The sequence below is a fragment of the Triticum urartu genome, chromosome 2A (genome assembly GCF_056163025.1).
Source record: "Triticum urartu cultivar PI428250 chromosome 2A, HENAU_Tu73, whole genome shotgun sequence".
In the NCBI taxonomy this organism is placed as follows: domain Eukaryota; kingdom Viridiplantae; phylum Streptophyta; class Magnoliopsida; order Poales; family Poaceae; genus Triticum; species Triticum urartu.
The window spans coordinates 43,377,511-43,395,693 of record NC_141874.1 but is presented as its reverse complement, the minus strand read 5'-3'; the positions used below and the strand labels follow the sequence as shown (position 1 = coordinate 43,395,693).

The 18,183-nt window shown below is 46.6% G+C and overlaps 3 protein-coding genes across 4 annotated transcripts; all 3 read left to right on the top strand.

The window, feature by feature from the left end:
- The first annotated feature begins 980 nt into the window (after window positions 1–980).
- Window positions 981–7,649, top strand: LOC125535372 (glucose-6-phosphate 1-dehydrogenase 2, chloroplastic). 2 transcript variants are annotated; one of them, XM_048698426.2, is made up of 10 exons: window positions 981–1,026; window positions 3,473–3,705; window positions 3,794–3,888; window positions 3,999–4,113; window positions 4,535–4,740; window positions 4,973–5,122; window positions 5,200–5,320; window positions 5,642–5,871; window positions 6,199–6,399; window positions 7,055–7,649. In XM_048698426.2, exons 1-10 carry the CDS (start codon window positions 996–998, stop codon window positions 7,305–7,307), a joined length of 1,635 nt encoding a protein of 544 aa, XP_048554383.1. In that variant the 5' UTR covers window positions 981–995; the 3' UTR covers window positions 7,308–7,649. The 2 variants fall into 2 exon arrangements, with proteins under 2 accessions (XP_048554383.1, XP_048554382.1); XM_048698425.2 differs by lacking the exon at window positions 981–1,026 and adding an exon at window positions 2,656–2,930.
- An 866-nt stretch (window positions 7,650–8,515) lies between these two features.
- Window positions 8,516–11,486, top strand: LOC125535369 (uncharacterized). Its single transcript, XM_048698421.2, has 4 exons — window positions 8,516–9,015; window positions 10,285–10,387; window positions 10,893–11,057; window positions 11,139–11,486. The coding sequence occupies exons 1-4, from the start codon at window positions 8,726–8,728 to the stop codon at window positions 11,268–11,270; spliced, it is 690 nt and encodes a 229-aa protein (XP_048554378.2). The 5' UTR covers window positions 8,516–8,725; the 3' UTR covers window positions 11,271–11,486.
- A 1,967-nt stretch (window positions 11,487–13,453) lies between these two features.
- LOC125535367 (uncharacterized) lies at window positions 13,454–17,756 on the top strand. Its single transcript, XM_087542956.1, has 4 exons — window positions 13,454–13,815; window positions 16,663–16,765; window positions 17,276–17,440; window positions 17,533–17,756. Exons 1-4 carry the CDS (start codon window positions 13,523–13,525, stop codon window positions 17,662–17,664), a joined length of 693 nt encoding a protein of 230 aa, XP_087399082.1. The 5' UTR covers window positions 13,454–13,522; the 3' UTR covers window positions 17,665–17,756.
- The last annotated feature ends 427 nt before the right edge of the window (window positions 17,757–18,183 follow it).

Sequence of the window (18,183 nt, the reverse complement as noted above, 5' to 3'; positions counted from 1 at the left end):
TATCTACTCCCTCCGTCCCAAAGTGTAAGACGTTTTTGAGACTTAGTGTAAGCCTCAAAAACGTCTTACATTTTGGGACAGAGGGAGTAGTAATTAAAAACAGTAAGATATGAGCATCAGGAAACCCTGTGGCTGTGACTTATGCTTTCTGGTTTCCTTGAAATTCAGGTTGTGTCCTCAACTCGGCAAAGTTAAGAATCTGGAAAAGGAAGGCTACTAAGTTGCGGCTTTGGCCTTCCGGGTTTTCACAGGATTCAGGATATTTGCTCGAATCGACAGGTTAGGAATTTCGGAAAAAAGGGAAGGCTTCGCGAAGAAACGACTCGCCTTGCACCTCACAAGGAAGGCGAGTGCTGTCGGTTTTGATTCTGCCTTTGGAGCCAAGAATGTTGAGTATTTGCAGGCATTAGAATTTATTTAAACACGAGGCAGCAAGGACTCAAAAACAGGGGCACCAGGAAACCCGGCGTCCGCTTTTTTCTTAAGTTTCAGGTTGCTTCCTCAACTCAAGTCGGCAAGTTAGGAATTTGGGGAAAAAGGAAGGCATCGAATTCGGCTTTCATGGAATTCAGGTTGTCTCGCCACTCGACTCCGCAAGCAAGGAATCCGAGAAAGGAAATGCGGAAGGTCCAGAGTGGGGTTGATCCTGAAGCATGGAATAATATGAGCCTTGCATCAGAGAGGAAAGTTCATATAGAGTACACACCATTGTCCGTCGCGAGTAGTAGTTCAGAGACGTAGTAGTAGTTGTCTCTGTGCCCTGCTCGTCCACCGCCATTGTCGCCCCCTGCCTTGTAGGCGAGCCTCTTGTCAGCTGACCGTCGCTATTTCCGTCGGCGACGGGGCGACGGCCGGCCAGGCCATCGCTGACCCGTCCGGCCGTCTTTCCCCTCCGCCGTGTTTGTCCAACAGCGCGCGGCTGCCTGCCCCTCCCCGTCCACCGCACCGCCGTCGTCCGAGAGCATAGGAAAAGCAGGCGGCTCTCCTCGGATCGGATGGCCTCCAATGAGGTTCCCAACAAGCAAGGTAAAAACGCTGAAATTTCACATGGGCAAAAATTCAGTGCAAGGCAGAAAGTGAGGGGAAAAAAAAAACCACCACTCTATGTTGTCCATACTTCTTGTTCAGAAATATAAAACGTTGTAGTAGCATACAGTGCGACCCAAAATGCATCTAAAGGCAGGCAAAGGGTGCACATTTGAATGCTCAAAGCCAACTCGATAAACAAAACAGCAGCACTCACCCCATCCCATAATATAAGAATGTTTTTCAAGCTATTTTTTTGCGAAGAACGAAAAACTCATAACTAGGGCCTTTCAGGGCTGAAGATTTAGAAAATGTCGACATGCGAAAAATCAGACAACCTTGTGGGCACTTACAATCTTAAAAAGCAAAGGAAATTAGCAAGTGGTGTTTCACCGGAATTCGTAGAAATTCCGCACGTGTTCAATCCGTGGAACGTTTTCCTTTGGTTTGGAGGGATGGATCGTTCAGGGCATCTTTGGTGCAAAGGAACATATTTTTTCCATCTGTTTGGTTTGGTTTGTAGGAGACCATATGATTTTTTTTTCACTGATATGTTTTGCGTGCAATTACCAAAAAATAATAATCTAGTTTAGCCTCATGGAATATTTACTTTCAGAAAATGGCAGTTCTGCCATCATGCACCTAATTACTAATTCTTCTGGAAGGGGTCGTGTGATTTTCTGTTGTGGTGCAACTTCCTTCTCTCGCATAGTCAAGTTGCTTCCAGTTCCAACCCTGTCCAATATGCCATGGCATCTGAATTTTTTTTATATCTGAATTGTTGGGTCACCCTGTTAGCACGCCTCATATGCTCCGCCTATTAGTATGTTCTTTTATATATGCGGTGACAATTTTTGTTTTCTTTTTCCACACCATGCAAAGTTAAAGGATCAGAACCATTATCATCTTCTTGCTCCACCCCGCAAAGAAAAGAAAAAAGAAATCATCTTTTTGCTTCTGCTGATAGTTTGATTCGTAGCTAGTGGGATTGAACCGTGTGTGCATTCGCGCCGTGGCATCTTCTTGTGAGACCACGTATCCGCATCCTGGTAATGCCGCAGGCGCGCACAGATGATGGAGAGCGATCGATCGGTGGCGTGGTACCGTGGCGGGACGGTGTGCTTGTGACGGCGATGTCGACGGACAGCTCTGACATATTTGTTTTTGCATTTGCAAATTGAGCGAACGAGCAGCCGTTGACCAAAACGGAGAGGGGATGTTTCGCCATCATCAAATCAAAAGAAGGAGGAGGAAAAGAAACAAGGGGGGAGGGGAGGAGAGGAGCGTCTGGGTTTTGGCAGCCCCCGACCCCAGCCAGGGGAGCCACCTACCGAGCCTCCGTCCGCACTGTACCTGTACGTACGTGCCACCCCGCAGCCCGCACGGCACCACCCGAGGCCGAGAGGAGCGCCGCCGCGGCACCATTTTCCGCCCCGAGCCAGCCGACGACCGCAGCGGCGGCCAAGGGGCCACGCCTCTTTGCGTTTCCGCCCCGGGCGGACCGAGTATTCTATTCCGCCACTCCGCCCGCCCCCTCGGCGATCTCAAGAGCTTCCAATCGGCTCCCAACCCAACCCCAGCACCAAAACTTTGGCCTTTCTCCCCTTCGATATCCCCGATAAAACCTCCGTCTCCCCCCTCCCCCGTCCCCATCCCCGCCCCTCCTATCGCCACTTCGCCAGCCAGCTCGCCCGCCTAGTCTTCTCCGAAGGAAGGAAGGAAGGAAGGAAGCGGCCGCACGCTCATGGCCCTCTCCTGCATGAGGTGCCCGGCGGCGGCGGCCGGCGGCGGCGGCCCCCTCGCGCGCCGCCCGCAGCCGCCGCCCTCCTCGTCCCTCGCCTTCTCCTTCGCCAGATGCGGAGCCGCCAAGGGGTGGCGCATCCACGCCGTCGCCGGGAAAGGAGGTGGGCGCTCTCTTCTCCACTTGCTCTCTTCCGCTCCGCCGGGGTGTCGATTCTCTCCGCGCTCTTGGGGCCTTCTCCTTGTTCCGTCCAAAGTCCAGGGGATGCCTTGTTAGGTGAGGCCACGGGCTGGGAACTGCGCGCGTACATGCCTTGGATTACACACTTGATTGACTCAACATAGTCAGTCACCCCTAGAGCCCAGATTCCTCGACTGAATTGGCATGTTGACTTTTGTGCCTCCTAGAGCTCTGCCGCATTCTGCTCCTACATCACCACCACCATTCTGACATAGTACTAGTATCTGAATCCTACCACTCTGGTGCACGGCTGCAAACCTTACTGTCTAAAATGAATCGAGTCGCCATTCACTAGTCAGAGCAAGATGAATTGAGTGGGTCTGCGGATTTGAGATGATTCCCACTAGCTTTGGTAACTTAGAGATGTTTAAATCCAACATCTACTCAGAATCTTGTTGCTTAACTAGTACAGTATGAATGATACACAATGGCTGTTTTTTTACTCATTTTGCACTCCATCATCAGTGAAAGCTCCCATGGATGCTGTGGAGAACGCTGTCGCCCCGGCCGCCCCGTCAACGGTGGCAAATGGCACTTCTTCAGCAATCACCGTCGAGGAATTTGAAGATTTAGCCTCTCTAGTGAAGGATGATGAGGCGTCGGTTAGCATCACCGTAGTTGGAGCGTCTGGTGACCTTGCGAAGAAGAAGATATTTCCTGCCCTTTTCGCTCTTTACTATGAAGGTTGTCTTCCCAAGGTTTGTCTATTGCTCTCTCCAGCCTAGGATTCAATTTTACCCACCTTTTTTTTAAACAAAAACCAATCTAAAGTATTTTCTTCTGTAGCATTTCTCCATCTTTGGCTATGCGCGGAGTAAAATGACAGATGCTGAACTGAGAGACATGGTCAGCAAAACACTGACTTGCAGGATTGATAAAAGGTGCTTATCTTGGGAGAACTTGCAATCATAACTTATGAAGGAAATAAATCCTATGTAGGGAGATGCATTTCCCTTGGTGCTACTTTAAACTGTTATGTCTTTTCTTTCAGGGAGAACTGTAGTGAGAAAATGGAAGAGTTTCTGAAACGATGCTTCTACCACTCAGGTCAATATGACTCAGAGGAAGATTTCAGGGAGCTAGGCAAGAAGATCAAACAACATGAGGTTTGTAGAAGCACTTCAAATTAAACCAAGAATGCATCATTGATTTTACTTCTAATGATGAGGTTATAGTATTTCTAGTTGTTTCGGATGAATTCCTCATAGGACCATATTTTCAGTGCATGCTTGCTAGTCTTAATGATTTTCATTTATATGTATCTCATTGTACGAATTTTCTCTAAACTGCGTTAAGATATAAATTTTTGCTAGTTCTGTGTTTCCATCTTGCAAAAACCGTAGTATCTGAAAAATGTCCCTTGATATAATTTTGTTGATGTAATAAGTCAGCATCTATTAGCTTTACAAATCTTAATGGTGTGCCTTGTAAAAAAAAATGATGTATGCAACTATTTTGTACTACTTAATCCATCTCCATTTCAAAAATCAATGTACTTATACTCTGACAAATTTTTTTTATATGCAGGGTCCCAGAGTATCTAACCATCTTTTCTACTTGTCGATACCTCCAAATATATTCCTGGATGTTGTAAAATGTGCAAGCAAATCAGCATCATCTGTGAGTGGCTGGACAAGGGTAATTGTTGAAAAACCCTTTGGCCGGGACTCAGAGTCTTCTGCTGCCCTAACGAAAGGTCTGAAGCAGTACCTGACAGAGGACCAAATCTTCAGGTGATACAGGAATCTAGTTTAATTTGTGAGAATTGTTCATGTTTTCTTTTATCACTAATTTAAATATGACTCTCATTCTCATACCCCGCATAAATCAAAGCTGTCTTCCCAATTGGAAACATTTAAGTGGTGATATGATCCCTTTGGGAATTCGGGAGCATGATATGCATCATAGTTATTTTCATAGAGTAGGATTCTTATGAATGCTGTGCTCTTTATATTTGTTATGCAGGATTGACCATTACTTGGGAAAGGAACTGGTGGAGAACTTGTCTGTCCTTCGCTTCTCGAATCTTGTTTTTGAGCCTCTGTGGTCAAGGCAATATATTAGGAATGTGCAACTGATATTCTCGGAAGACTTTGGCACTGAAGGGCGAGGAGGGTAATGATTTATACATCGTTTGTGGCACTGTGTTACTTCCCTTGGATTGTCTCTTACCAAATTGTTGAATTACACAGGTACTTTGATAGCTATGGTATTATCCGAGACATAATGCAGAATCATCTTCTTCAGATACTAGCTCTATTTGCAATGGAAACTCCTATTAGCTTGGAAGCAGAGGACATACGAAATGAGAAGGTTTGTGCCTGTTCCTTAGTAATATTAATTGTAGGATATAACATATTTTAAGTTACCGACACAGGCAGTTTTAAGCCAAAAACTGTTGGCTCCTATTGGGGACAGAGGGAGGGCCAATTCTTTCCCCAATTAAAGACCTGTTTTATCTGCATTCTGTTACATGCTTTAAAGCAGTATACATCAATCCTTTTTTTTTTGCGAAAAAGTATACTTTAAAGCAGCATAAATCAATTTTATAATCTGTGTTTTATGTGAAACGAGCATGTCGATTCTAAAATTACCATTCATTGATCTTCATTGTTACTTCTGTATTCCTTTCAGGTTAAAGTTTTGCGCTCCATGAAGCCATTGCGACTAGAAGATGTGGTAATAGGACAGTATAAAAGTCATACAAAGGGTGGTATTACATACCCTGGATACACTGAAGATAAGACGGTGCCCAAGGGTAGTCTGACTCCAACATTTGCTGCAGCTGCGCTTTTTATAAATAACGCTAGATGGGATGGAGTTCCCTTTCTCATGAAGGCTGGAAAAGCTTTGCATACTAAACAGTAAGTGCACTTCAACATATTTTTCATTATCAATATGATGCCTACACTTTGCCACATGTTCACTTTAGCTATATGTCATTATTTTGTTGAATATTTGAATTTTAACCCTGATGTCATTTTTTTTAAATTTTTGTTTGCGCTTCTTATTTAATTTTTAGTGTTATGCAGTTAGACCAACGTATTCTCCATATGTAACAATTTACCGTATATTTATTAGTATCTGTTTTGGGTTGATAACACAAAATTATTTGTTTTGAGCATCTCTTTTATGGTTTATCTTTAATGCTGTTGATCCTGATAGTCGAATGACAATTGAACAAATTTCAGGGCTGAGATTAGAGTACAGTTTCGACATGTTCCTGGAAATCTCTACAAGGGGTCTTTTGGAACCGATCTTGACAGGGCTACTAATGAACTTGTGATACGCGTGCAACCAGATGAAGGAATTTACCTGAAGATTAACAACAAGATTCCTGGTCTTGGTATGAGACTAGATAGGAGTAATCTGAATCTTCACTATGCAGCAAGGTAAGATGAAGTATTAATTCTGACGTTGTGCATAAGAAGCTCCTCTCTTCGCATGTAGACAATTAGACAAAAAACCGCAGCTCTAGCATTTATCCTTCTTTGTTTTATTTGTTTGTCTAGGGCTTAGGCTGCCTTCGTAAGTGAGATGTGTAGTCTGAGATGTCTCCTGGCGATTAAGAAAATGGATAAACTCGGACATTCAAAGTTTTATTGGATATCATATTTTATTTTGGAGAAACTGTATATGGTGTTTGATCAAACTCCATGAATTGGATAAACTTCTCAATATGAAATAGTAAATCCATCCAGTTTATTACAGCCCTTCTTTATAATATGTTCAAATGCCCCCTTTTAAGTCCGTCCCATTCAATTAGTTCATGCTAAGTGATAACTAATAGCAATTCGATGTTTTGCCCATGTACATCATTGTGAATGCAAGAGGCCATGGCTTTGTCAACCAAAGTGGTGTCTTCAGTGCTGCTGCTGCTGCTGCTTTGAAATTTACCCAACAATTTATTTTTCCAGTGATACTTTGCAATAATTTTCCTTTGGAGATACGCTGTTTTGTACACTCGTCCTACTTCGTAGCAGCGTAGGTCTCTTAGTAAGACGCTTGGTCGTAATCTGTGAAGTCTTATTATAAATTTTGCCTCAGGTACCCCAAGGAGATACCAGATGCGTACGAGAGGCTCCTGCTTGACGCGATAGAAGGAGAGCGAAGGCTCTTCATCCGGTCGGACGAGCTGGACGCGGCGTGGGAGCTCTTCACGCCCCTCCTGAAGGAGCTGGAGCAGAAGCGGATGGCCCCCGAGCTATACCCCTACGGGAGCCGCGGGCCCGTGGGCGCCCACTACCTGGCAGCCAAGTACAAGGTGAGATGGGGCGACCTGGGTGGCTCGGAACACTAGGAAGAGAGCGTGGTTTCACACGGGAGGTGATGATTTCTGTTTTTGGCGTCGCAATTTCTGCAAAAGGCCTTGCGCTGCACGCCCAGCTAGTGGGGGTGGTGTGAGGAACAGATCTGAATAAGGGTGAGCGGTTGGCGATGCTTGTGTTCATCGATCGATCGACCGGGAGTGAGTATATTTGTTGGTACCACTGGCTTACATACTCTATGATTCTTAAGAGGAAGCCCAGAGCAGAAAGCTCATTCATCCTGGCTGTTCGTCGGCTCATTTGGTTGTCTGGCTGGGCCGGGCTGTTGTATTGGGACTGCTGATTGTGTAACTGCAAAAGCTGTTACTTCTTTACTGATGCCGGTGTTCTTGTCGTGTTTTTTAGTTCAATATAAGTAAGTACTGGGAAGTAAATAAACGACTCCGTATTATGCACGGTGGGTAGTAAATTTGGGCAGGATCATTGCCATGTCTTCTCCTTTTGTCCTTGAGAAGAAGCATCTATCAAAGTGACTTTTATTCGCTGAAGAATTGTCTGTTCTTCTCAACTTGCTCGCGGAAAAACCCAAAGCAAGTGGAAACAGATATGTACGTACTCCCTTTGTCCGGAAATACTTGTCATCAAAATGAACAAAAAAAGGACGTATCTAAGTTTTAGATACGTCATTTTTTATTCATTTTGATGACAAGTATTTCCGGACGGAGAAAGTACTACCGTGACAGGTCGTTTATGTGCTCCGCTCGAACTGAATGAAATGTCCCCCGTCATGCAGGCCGCCATCGCCGTGGACTTCCCGAGTGGAGTCTCCTCCGAATCTGGGCCTAATTCGCACATATCTATACTTGGTTGTCGTATTGCACACGTATTTTAGTGTGTTTGTTCACTTATTTCAGTCTATATTAAAACACACATATTATGTTTATGAACGGAGGGATTAGTATACATATGTATATTACATGCTGCGCCGATCCATCCCGCACTTTGGTTGTATGCAACGCTGTTCTCTAGCAGAGCCCGTTGTTCGTGAGCTTCATCTCCGGCGGGTCAAGCTAGGGCGTCCCCCACGTCACCCTACCATCCGTGCGATGTCATCGCCTGGAATGTGCGTGCCATGCGTTGGCCGTTGCGGGGTAGCCGTCCGTCCGTCACCTCCATGGCCTCGCTTTCGGCGAAATGTCTGCCTCTGCGTCTATACATAATAATGTGCACCTTTGGCTGCCTGTGTGCGTGCACTCGCCGTGCTCGGCTATCATCAGTCGTCCTAACGACCTCCGCTCTATCGTGTACTCCATCTTGTTCCATCCAAATATATACCTCAGCTCAGCTGTGTTCACTTCCTGTTACTTCACCAGCGAGCTACCAGCCAAACACCCAAGCAAGCAAGCTAGTGGGTAGCCCAGCCCCAGCAGAGCGATCGTGATCGTGATCGATGGAGCCCAGCCGCCACCGTGTGCCGGCGGCGGCGGCGCTGCTCGTGCTCGTGGCGGTGGCGGCCGTCGTCGGGCGCTGTGGCGCGCAGCTGCCGATCCCGGTGAGGACGGACGGGTTCCTGTACGGCGGGAAGTCGGCCGCGCCGGCGTGGGGCGACGCGGTGGTCGTCGAGGCCTTCTTCGACCCCGTCTGCCCCGACAGCCGCGACGCCTGGCCGCCGCTGCAGAGGGCCGCCGCCCACTACGGCGCCCGCCGCGTCGCCGTCGTCGTCCACCTCTTCCCGCTCCCGTAAGTCACGCGCCCAGTCAACCATCAAAACCATCCTCTCTTTTTCTTTCCTCCTGCATAGGATATGAATTGTCGTCTTGGTCTTGGTACCTCAGTCTGATTCTTCCACCTCGGTTTCTACTTTCTAGCAAATTCAGCCGTGGCCTGCTTCGGTCAGTATAAGTAATTGCCTGTGAATTCGGCGGGTAAAATCCAACCAAAAATTCCAAATGACTAGGAACACGTCTGATCAGTTGTGACTCGCTTGTGCTCAGACGTGTCAGGCCAGGTCTAGCTAGCCCACACATACCAAGAGGAGTGTGGGCTGAAAACATGGATCCTTTTCCAACCTCACTACCGTCCATTTCACTCTAGTGTATTCTGTTTTTAATTTGCCCGTAAAAAATACAAGTTCTGCGTCGGGTGGCACAATGGTAATTAAAGGGAAAGATTTTATTATTTTTCTATGGACACACCAAACTAAACTGGTCTTATAGTCAGTATTAAAATATGTTACATCTCACCTACTTTCCAACCGGAGCGTGGTCGAGTTTTGTGATAGCTAGAGAGAACAAAAGCACCACTATAATAGCTGCAAAAATTCTTCCACGCAGGCGCTACATATCTTTTGTGTATTCCTGGAACAAAATATGGGCTGCTTTTTGCTCATGTCAATCCAATCCAATCGTCCTCCACTCACAAAAGAAAAAGGGGGAAACAAAAGATGCCCCAACCATGCATTAGGCAACACACAATGATAAGACATATGATCGAGGTGCAAGTCATCACAACATCATTGATACAACTAAAAACTTGTTGACGGTATGATTTAGTACCATATGATTTTGGTATTTATTAAGCAAGCAAAGCATCTAATGAAAGCGATGTTTGGGAAAAAAGGGAAAAAAAGGTACAAGTTTTCATTAGAAACTCGGTTTACATCATCCGTCATATTCAGAAACCAAAAATCCCCGCAAAAAGAAATTCAAAAAAAATCTTCATTCTTCGTATTCAGAAGCAAACCGTCTAATGAGAGTGATGTTTGGGGAAAAAGGAAAAAAAAGGTAGAAATTTTCATTAGAAACTCAGTTTACATCATCCGTCATATTCAGGAAACAAAATCCCCACAAAAAGAAATTTTAAAAAATCTTTCATTATTTTATTTGATAACCTGGCCGCTTTTGGCTTACAAAAATCATAAACATGTTATTTTCACTAGCTCCCGGAGTAACTCTGATGAAACTTTTACTGGTTTAATTTGTGACGTGATTTTCTCTGTGAAATTTGCAGTTACCACAGCAGCGCCTTCATGGCTTGCCGGTCGATCCACACGGTGCACAAGCTAAATGCGTCAGCCGTGTATCCCCTGCTCGAAAACTTCTTCAAATACCAGGTTAATTATCTCTTGCCTGCCTGCTTCTTTATTACCCACTGTATCACACTTCAAAAGGTGCAAAAAGAGAGAGAGAGAGAGAGGAGAAAATCAAGCACAACATTTTGAAAAGATGAGGGGTATTTCGGTAATATTCACCGTAGGAGAGGTGGTGTTGCTTTTTTTTGTTGAATGGAGCTGACTAGGTATTGCTTTGGAACCACTACTAGGTGCAGTGTAATGCAGCTTTTTGAGGCAAAGAGAGGGAACCGAGAAGCACCCTGCTCACATCCCATTGGATGAAACCACCATGCAATGTTTTTTTGTCCATGCCAAGCACCATCTATACAAGCAAAAGCTCATATTCCATAGCTAGCTTTTCCACCATGGCTTTTCTAGTGCATACATCAAGCACAATTATATGACACTTTCATTTATGTCCAAGGGATAAATACCTCTTAAATTGGTAACAACATGTAAGACACACAATAAGATCACAAGGAGTTAAAGGATGGTAACATTTCAGGAGGGTTATTACAACATGCCGACATACACCAAAACAAGAGCAGCGGTGGTCGCCGAAATAGCTAACAACCTTGTCGCCCCCGTCATTGGTGAGGCCAACTTGGCAGCATACAGAGCGGGCTTCAACGACTCACAGTCAGATCAGGCCACAAGGATTTCCTTCAAGGTTTGTTGAACTTGTATCGCATTATATGTCATATTATTGTTCTAGCCGCAATATTCACCATGTGTTTTCTCCGTTTTGTAGTTTGGTTGTGCACGAGGCGTCACTGGGACACCCTACTACTTTGTTAATGGCATACCACTCAGTGACTCTGGTTCTCCTATGGACTACAACAAGTGGATATCCACACTTGATCCGTTGGTTGGCAAGATGTAGGGAGCTATCTCGCTGCAAATAAATATCTCCAAATTGTAACCAATATTAGCCAAATAAGTGGAAGACATACATAGTTTGATTTTTCCATAATGTTGATGGAAGTATGTGTTCATTATCATGATAATGTTTGTAAGTCAGGCATGTAGTTCCCTCGATGGCCTCCCCCCTTGTGCACGCGGAAATTAATTGACAGCTTTGGAGCATGTTTTTCTATAAGGGTTTGCAATTCGAGTATGCGAATACAATGAGTACAAAAATCCAAAGTTCCAAATAGGCAATACCGCCTAGGTCGGCCTGAAGCTGCAACCATACATTCAGTCTTCAGTCGCTGCTCGTGCTCATCATAAGTTGTTGTTTAAGTACTATGGCCCTTACAAAGTACTTGAGCGAGCGGTAGCATCCGCTTATCATCTTCAGTTGCCAGTGGCGAGTAAAATCCACCTTGTCCTGCATGCGTCGCAACTCAAGTTAGTCAGCGGCGAGTAAAATCCACCCAGCGCTGCATGTGTCGCAACTCGGGCTGGCTATTGGGCCACACTGTTAGGTACACTTTGATCTTCCCTCTCAAGATGCCCAGTTTGTTGTTCCTTCTGATGTGCCGCAGTGGCGCTTCCATCGTCGTGGTGATGATGTAGTTCCACAAGGTTTAATCCATTAGTCAGATCAACTGGAGACAGTGGCCACTTGAGAAAATTTGGAGGAATTGTGGCAACGTTTTCCTCGAGCTCTAGCTTGGGGACAAGCCGGCCATCAAGGGAGAGGGAGTGTTAGCTCCACTATCGCTCGGCCCGAACAATCAAGATGGGCCTGAAGCCCAAGCCGTCGATTCGCTACAACCCCAAGGACTAGCTCCTCTCTAAGCAGCATATGGTTCTCAAAAAAATAAATCGTAAGCAGCATATAAAACTTGTAAGGTTGTAACTTGAGACACACAAGCTGTTAGCTATAAAACGGCTGACAGCCGGCCCAGTTCTTTTCAGCTTTTGATTCTCTAGAATCAGATTCTGAGAAACTTCCCACAGGATCAGCTTCCCACAAAATCAACCATCGAGTTCTTTTCTAAGATTGTACTCTGAGATTGTGGGATAAGTTATGTGCTCAAATGTCTGTAATGCCCTTGAGTGAAATTGAACTAAACATGCCTGTAATACACCGCTAGTTGTATTTTATTCATTTGCACGATCCAAACATCTAACCTACAGAGCTCACTGCCTTCTTCCTCTGACTCTTGTCTCTCCTGCCTCCAACCACAACATTCAGCCCTTCAAATTCATGCCAACCAACAATGGATCTCGATGTTGTTCAATAGAAATGGATTCCACATGCTAGCCGCTGGCCACCTATCCTGTTTTCCCCATCGATTATAAGCTCTAAAATTCCCTAATTTGCATTCATATAAAGCCGTCTACTCCTATTTAACAGAGAGGAGGAGGTCAAAGGAGACGGTGAGATGAGGAGGCAGACCGGCTCACCAGAGAACGGGGAGGGACGAGGCGGGTTCCCGCGGGCTCCGGCAGGCGGGGCCGGATGTGCTGCGTGAGATCCGACTGGCCTGTGCGTGTGATGCAGTTCGGCCCGAGTGGCAGTTTGGATGTAATTTGGTGCTGTAACAGGGGTAGCGACGACTTAAAGTGAACCCTTTTCTTTTGCGGGAGCGACGAGAATCGCCACAATTCTAAATGGCTATGATTCCTTTGTATATACTTCCTTCATCGCCACGCAAAAAAAAAAACTCCCTTCATTTGAAATTAGTTGTCGCTCAAATGGATGTATCTAGACACGTTTAAATACATTCATTTGAGCGTCCGGAATTAGTTGTCACTCAAATGAATGTATCTAGATTCTCATGAAGAGAAAAAAAGGATGTATGTAGATGATGTATAGGCACGTCTAAATACATTCAAGTTTGAGCGTCAACTATATCGTTTGGAATTAGTTGCCATTCAAATGGACGCATCTATTTAAAAAAAAAGTAAAATGGATGTATCTAGACCCGGATGGAGTGAGTATACATTTTTCCAGGCCTGGTGCATGTCTGCCGCATCATTAGGAAGCTAGTGACCACCTGTTAATGACAGTTTTTACGGTAATAATTAACGACACATATCAGCTGTCGTAGTATTCTATGGAGCATATAAATTTTTGCACGCGCGCCGTGCACCGGCCGGCATAGAGTGCTCAACAACCAGACACGTACGAGTGGCTAGGCTAGCACTGTGACTCTGAGAGTCCGGCGATCGATCGATCCATCGATGGAGGCCAGGCGACAGCGCCACCGCCGCGTGTCGCTGCCGCTGCTGGTGCTGGTGGCGGTGGTGATCGCGGCCGGGCGCTGCAGCGCGCAGGTGCCAGTCCCGGCGAGGACGAACGGGTTCGTGTACGGGGGGCAGGCGTGGGCGCCGGCGTGGGGCGAGGCGGTGGTCGTCGAGGCCTTCTTCAACCCGCTCTGCCCCGACAGCCGCGACGCCTGGCCGCCGCTGCGGAGGGCCGCCGACCACTTCGGTGCCCGCCGCGTCGCCGTCGTCGTCCACCTCTTCCCGCTCCCGTGAGTCACGCACACTCAACCATGCATCAAAAACCCTTCTCTCTTTCTTTGCCGAAAAAGGGTTTTCCCCGCTTTATATTATAAAGCAAATAACATCACATACATCTGAGCGAGACAAACAAACACACGCCACCACGACACACACCGAACACACCCAAGGCTAGATACAAAGGTGTCGAGCACCATCACACCACCCGGAAACAACCAAGCAAACATAATATGAGCTACGAAGAACCACTTGGAGCCACCGAGGGGGTGAGATGGACCATGACGAAGCAAGGACTCCAAGACGGAGCCTCCCAGAAGGGTACGACCACGGATAGCCGCCACCGTCCGATCCGCAGATCAAGTTTTCACCCGGAGCGATGCAGGGGGTGGGAGCACCGCGATGGAGCCTTCAAGAAGGATACGACGTCCACGGACGCCGCCACCGACGGCCAGAAACTGGGCAAGTGATGAACCCCGGTGCTTGCACCCTGCCGACACACCCCTGCTCCGCCAACCACCCGCAGCCACGTCCCCCGCGAAACCATGGCTGCTCGTCCGCACCTGAGACGCAGGTTCCACCCCCGAACGCCACGCCTCCCGCCGCCAGGGCCGCCGCCCAACATCCAGACACCCCCAAGACCATCCAAAGAGATCAACTTTGCACCAAAGGAACACCACTGACCGACGAACCGCAGCATACATCCTGCCTTGAACGTCCCCGGAGCTGCGACATCCAACACGCGGCCGGGGAAAGGGGGAGGTGGGGGAGCGGACGCATCCGGATCGGCACACCCCCTGTGCCAGTGACGGGGACCCGAGCAAGTCGGCGCCACCCATCCCTCCAGCCAGCCTCCCCACCGGACACACCCCTGTGCCTCCCCACCTCGGCGGCCGACGCAGCACGGCGCAAGGCCACCGACGCAGACCCGACCACCGGCAAGAGGGACCCCAAGTACAGCCGCCGAACGCCAAGAATACTCACCGGGGAGCCCATCTGCCCTGCCGTCGTCGTCCAGCCGGCGGGACGACTGAATCCCGACCAGCACGCCCACCGGCCACCGCCGCTGCGCCTCCACCACCAGCCGAGGCCACGGTAGGGGCGGACGCCCGCAGCCCACGCCTTCCGCGGCCCGCGCCGGCAGATCCCAGATCCGGCTGAACGCCGCCGCCGGAGCCCTCCGTGCACCACCTCCGCTGCAGCCCCTTCACGCCGCCGCCCACAACTCGCGTCGCCGCCGCCAGCTGATGCCGCCACGCCGCCGCGCCCCGCGCGAATGCCACGCCGCCGCGCCCCGCGCGAATGCCACGCCGCCGCCCGACCCGGAAGCCCGCGCCTGCCGGACCGAGAGGGGGAAGGAAAGGCCCCCGCCGCCGCCAGCACTGGCCAGGCTTTGCCCGCCAGTACGTCGAGGCGGCGGCGAGAGGAGGAAGGCTCGAGGAAGGGGGAGCTGGAGGCGGCGCTAGGGTTTTCCCCCCGGGCGCTCGCGGGAGCGCCGCGGGAGGGAGGGGGAGGAGTTGGCTAGCTTCCAGCACCTCTTCTCTCTTTCTTTTGCATACGAATTGTCGTCGTTAGGAGCGTGGACTGAAAACATGGAGCCTTTTCACTGCATCTCTAAAATCCATTGGATTTATGAAAGACGAACAACTACGAAAGCATTCCGTTTTTAATTTGCCTCAGAAACTATAAAATAAAATAGTTCTGGATGGTAATTAAGGGCAAGATTGTTCTTTTCTATAGTCAGGGCGCACCAAACTGATATTATAGTTAGAGATTTTTGTCCTGGTAATTCAAGGCAACATTATTCTTTTGTCCACGTAATTAAAGGCAAGTTTTTTTTTTCTATGGACAGGGCACACCATGATTATTTTTTTTCTATGGTAATTAAAGGCAAGATTATCCTGGTATTAAATCTGTTGCATCTCACTCTCCTCTACTTTCCAATTAGAGCGTGGTCGAGCTTTATAGCTAGAGAAAACAAAAGCACCACTATAATAGCTGCCACATACTGTACTATTTATTTTTCTTCCATGCGACTGTGCATATCTTTTGCGTATTCGTGGAAGAAAATAAGAGCTCCTTTTGGCTCATGTCAATTCAGCCAGCCTCCACTCCGAAAAGAAAAGGAAAAAGGAAAAAGAAGAGATGCCCCACTTATTAGGCAAACACAATGATAATACATATGAAGCCGGTGCAAGTCATGAACAATATCATTCACAAACCTAATTAATATTAGATCAGTGTATACGATCCTACGATGCCATAATTTTCGCACTTGAAATTTGATACTCGTCTTGAGAGACAAAAGGAGCATTAAATGGCACCAAATTTAAATTCAAATTCAAATTCAAGTCATAACTGATTTTGTCTTCTTATATTTTTATATTTCTCGTGCAATCTAATTTGGACATGAAACTTGATGGCATGGCCGATGCATCGACCTGTACCAATGTTTTCAACTATTTTGGGAGAACTTTCTTGAAATTTTGGTTGTGATTTTCCATGCATAGGTTGACACGTAGCATTAAAATAGCGTGAGAAGAGGGATCATCGAACACATTCTCTGAAATTCGTATTGCACAATTTGCAACCAATAAACTAAGCTTCTTCCACTCAGCCAAAAAAAACTAAACTTATTAATGGTATTATTGTGTACAATATGCTTTAGGTAGTTTTTTTAGTTGGATATGCCTTAGGTACCGTAGTTATTACTACCTCCGTCCTGGTTTATTATCATCAATTGCTCATTCGGTACACTGACTGCTTCTGGCTTACAAAAATCATAAAGCAGCAGCAAGCGTAATGACTCGATAAATCTTTTACTGATTTCATGATGCGATTTTTCTCTGTGAAATGTGCAGTTACCACAGCAGCTCCTTCATTGCTTGCCGGTCGATCCACGCGGTGCACAAGCTAAATGCGTCAGCTGTTTATCCCCTGCTCGAAAAGTTCTTCAAATACCAGGTTAATTATCTCTTGCCTGCCCGCTTCTTTATATAATTTACTAAAGGAGAAGAAGCAAAAGGTGTATAAGAAAAGGAGAGAAAAAATCAGGCATATTTTGAGATGTTTTGTGCTGCCTCTTGTGTGAACATCACAACTAATATAAGCACAAAGGCGTTGTTGCTTTTTCTTTAGATGGAGATGACTAGGCATTGCTTTGGAAGCACTAATAGGTGCAGTGCAATGCAGCTTTTTGAGGCAAAGAGAGGGAACCGAGAAGCACCCTGCTCACATTCCATTGGATGAAACCACCATGCACTTAATTTTGTCCATGCCAAGTCATATACAAGCAAAAGTTCACATCCAAAGCTAGCTTTATCAGTATGGATTAGCCGGTGCATACATCAAGCATGCATAAGCATGATATGACACTTTGTTTTTTTTCCTGAGGGGGAAATACCTCCGAGATTGGTCACAGCATATAACGCACACAATAAGATCACAAGGAATTAACGGATGGTAACATTTCAGAAGGGTTATTACAACACGCCGACATACACCAAAACAAGAGCGGCGGTGGTCGCCAAAATAGCGAACAACCTGGTCGCCCCCGTCATTGGCGAAGCCAATTTGGCTGCATATAGAGCGGGCTTCAACGACTCACGGTCGGATCAGGCCGCAAGGATTTCCTTCAAGGTTTGTTCAACTCGTCTCACGTTATATGTCGTATTTTATAATTTGTATTGTTCTAGACACAATATTCACCTTATGTTTTCTCTATTTTGTAGTTTGGTTGTGCACGAGGTGTCACCGGGACACCTTACTACTTTGTTAATGGCATACCACTTGGTGACCTTGATTTTCCTCTGGACTATGACAAGTGGGTATCCACATTTGATCCATTGGTTGGCAAGATGTAGGGAGCTTTCACGCTGCAAATTGTAAACAGTGTTAGCCAAACAAGTGGAGGACATAAATATGTTGATTTTTTCCATGATGTATATGGAAGTATGTGTTGATTATCACAATAATGTTTGTAAGTCAGGCTTGTAGTTCTCTCGAGGGCAATCAAAGAGTCACCCCCCCCCCCCTCTCCCCCTCATGCACACGAAAATCAACTCACAATTGATATATCATAGGCTCGTTCATGAAGTAATGTAACTTTTGATACAAATGTTGCCGAAGATGTTTTTTGCAAACTAAAAGATCATTCACATCGGAACCAATATACCATATGGGTTACTCAAAGATTGATTCATTACACATATATTACCTTCGCAGCATTAATCTAATTCCCATCACACTAGGCGTGGTGTCTCTTTTGTTGCCATACCTCACACCAACAACATACACATGCATTCCCTAAAAAACATACACATGCACTCTTAGTTAGTCGAACTAAGTCGGCCTATTTCTTTTATATGCAATGTCATTTAACA

Excerpts from the sequence above, each read along its gene's own strand:
- LOC125535369 (XM_048698421.2), top strand. The coding sequence starts at position 8,726 with ATGGAGCCCAGCCGCCACCGTGTGCCGGCGGCGGCGGCGCTGCTCGTG. Across the intron at positions 10,388-10,892 it reads AAAACTTCTTCAAATACCAG|GAGGGTTATTACAACATGCC; the intron begins GTTAATTATCTC and ends GTAACATTTCAG. Across the intron at positions 11,058-11,138 it reads CCACAAGGATTTCCTTCAAG|TTTGGTTGTGCACGAGGCGT; the intron begins GTTTGTTGAACT and ends TCCGTTTTGTAG.
- LOC125535372 (XM_048698425.2), top strand. The coding sequence starts at position 2,771 with ATGGCCCTCTCCTGCATGAGGTGCCCGGCGGCGGCGGCCGGCGGCGGC. Across the intron at positions 3,706-3,793 it reads ATGAAGGTTGTCTTCCCAAG|CATTTCTCCATCTTTGGCTA; the intron begins GTTTGTCTATTG and ends TTTCTTCTGTAG. Across the intron at positions 5,872-6,198 it reads AAAGCTTTGCATACTAAACA|GGCTGAGATTAGAGTACAGT; the intron begins GTAAGTGCACTT and ends AACAAATTTCAG.
- LOC125535367 (XM_087542956.1), top strand. The coding sequence starts at position 13,523 with ATGGAGGCCAGGCGACAGCGCCACCGCCGCGTGTCGCTGCCGCTGCTG. Across the intron at positions 13,816-16,662 it reads GTCCACCTCTTCCCGCTCCC|TTACCACAGCAGCTCCTTCA; the intron begins GTGAGTCACGCA and ends TGAAATGTGCAG. Across the intron at positions 16,766-17,275 it reads AAAAGTTCTTCAAATACCAG|AAGGGTTATTACAACACGCC; the intron begins GTTAATTATCTC and ends GTAACATTTCAG.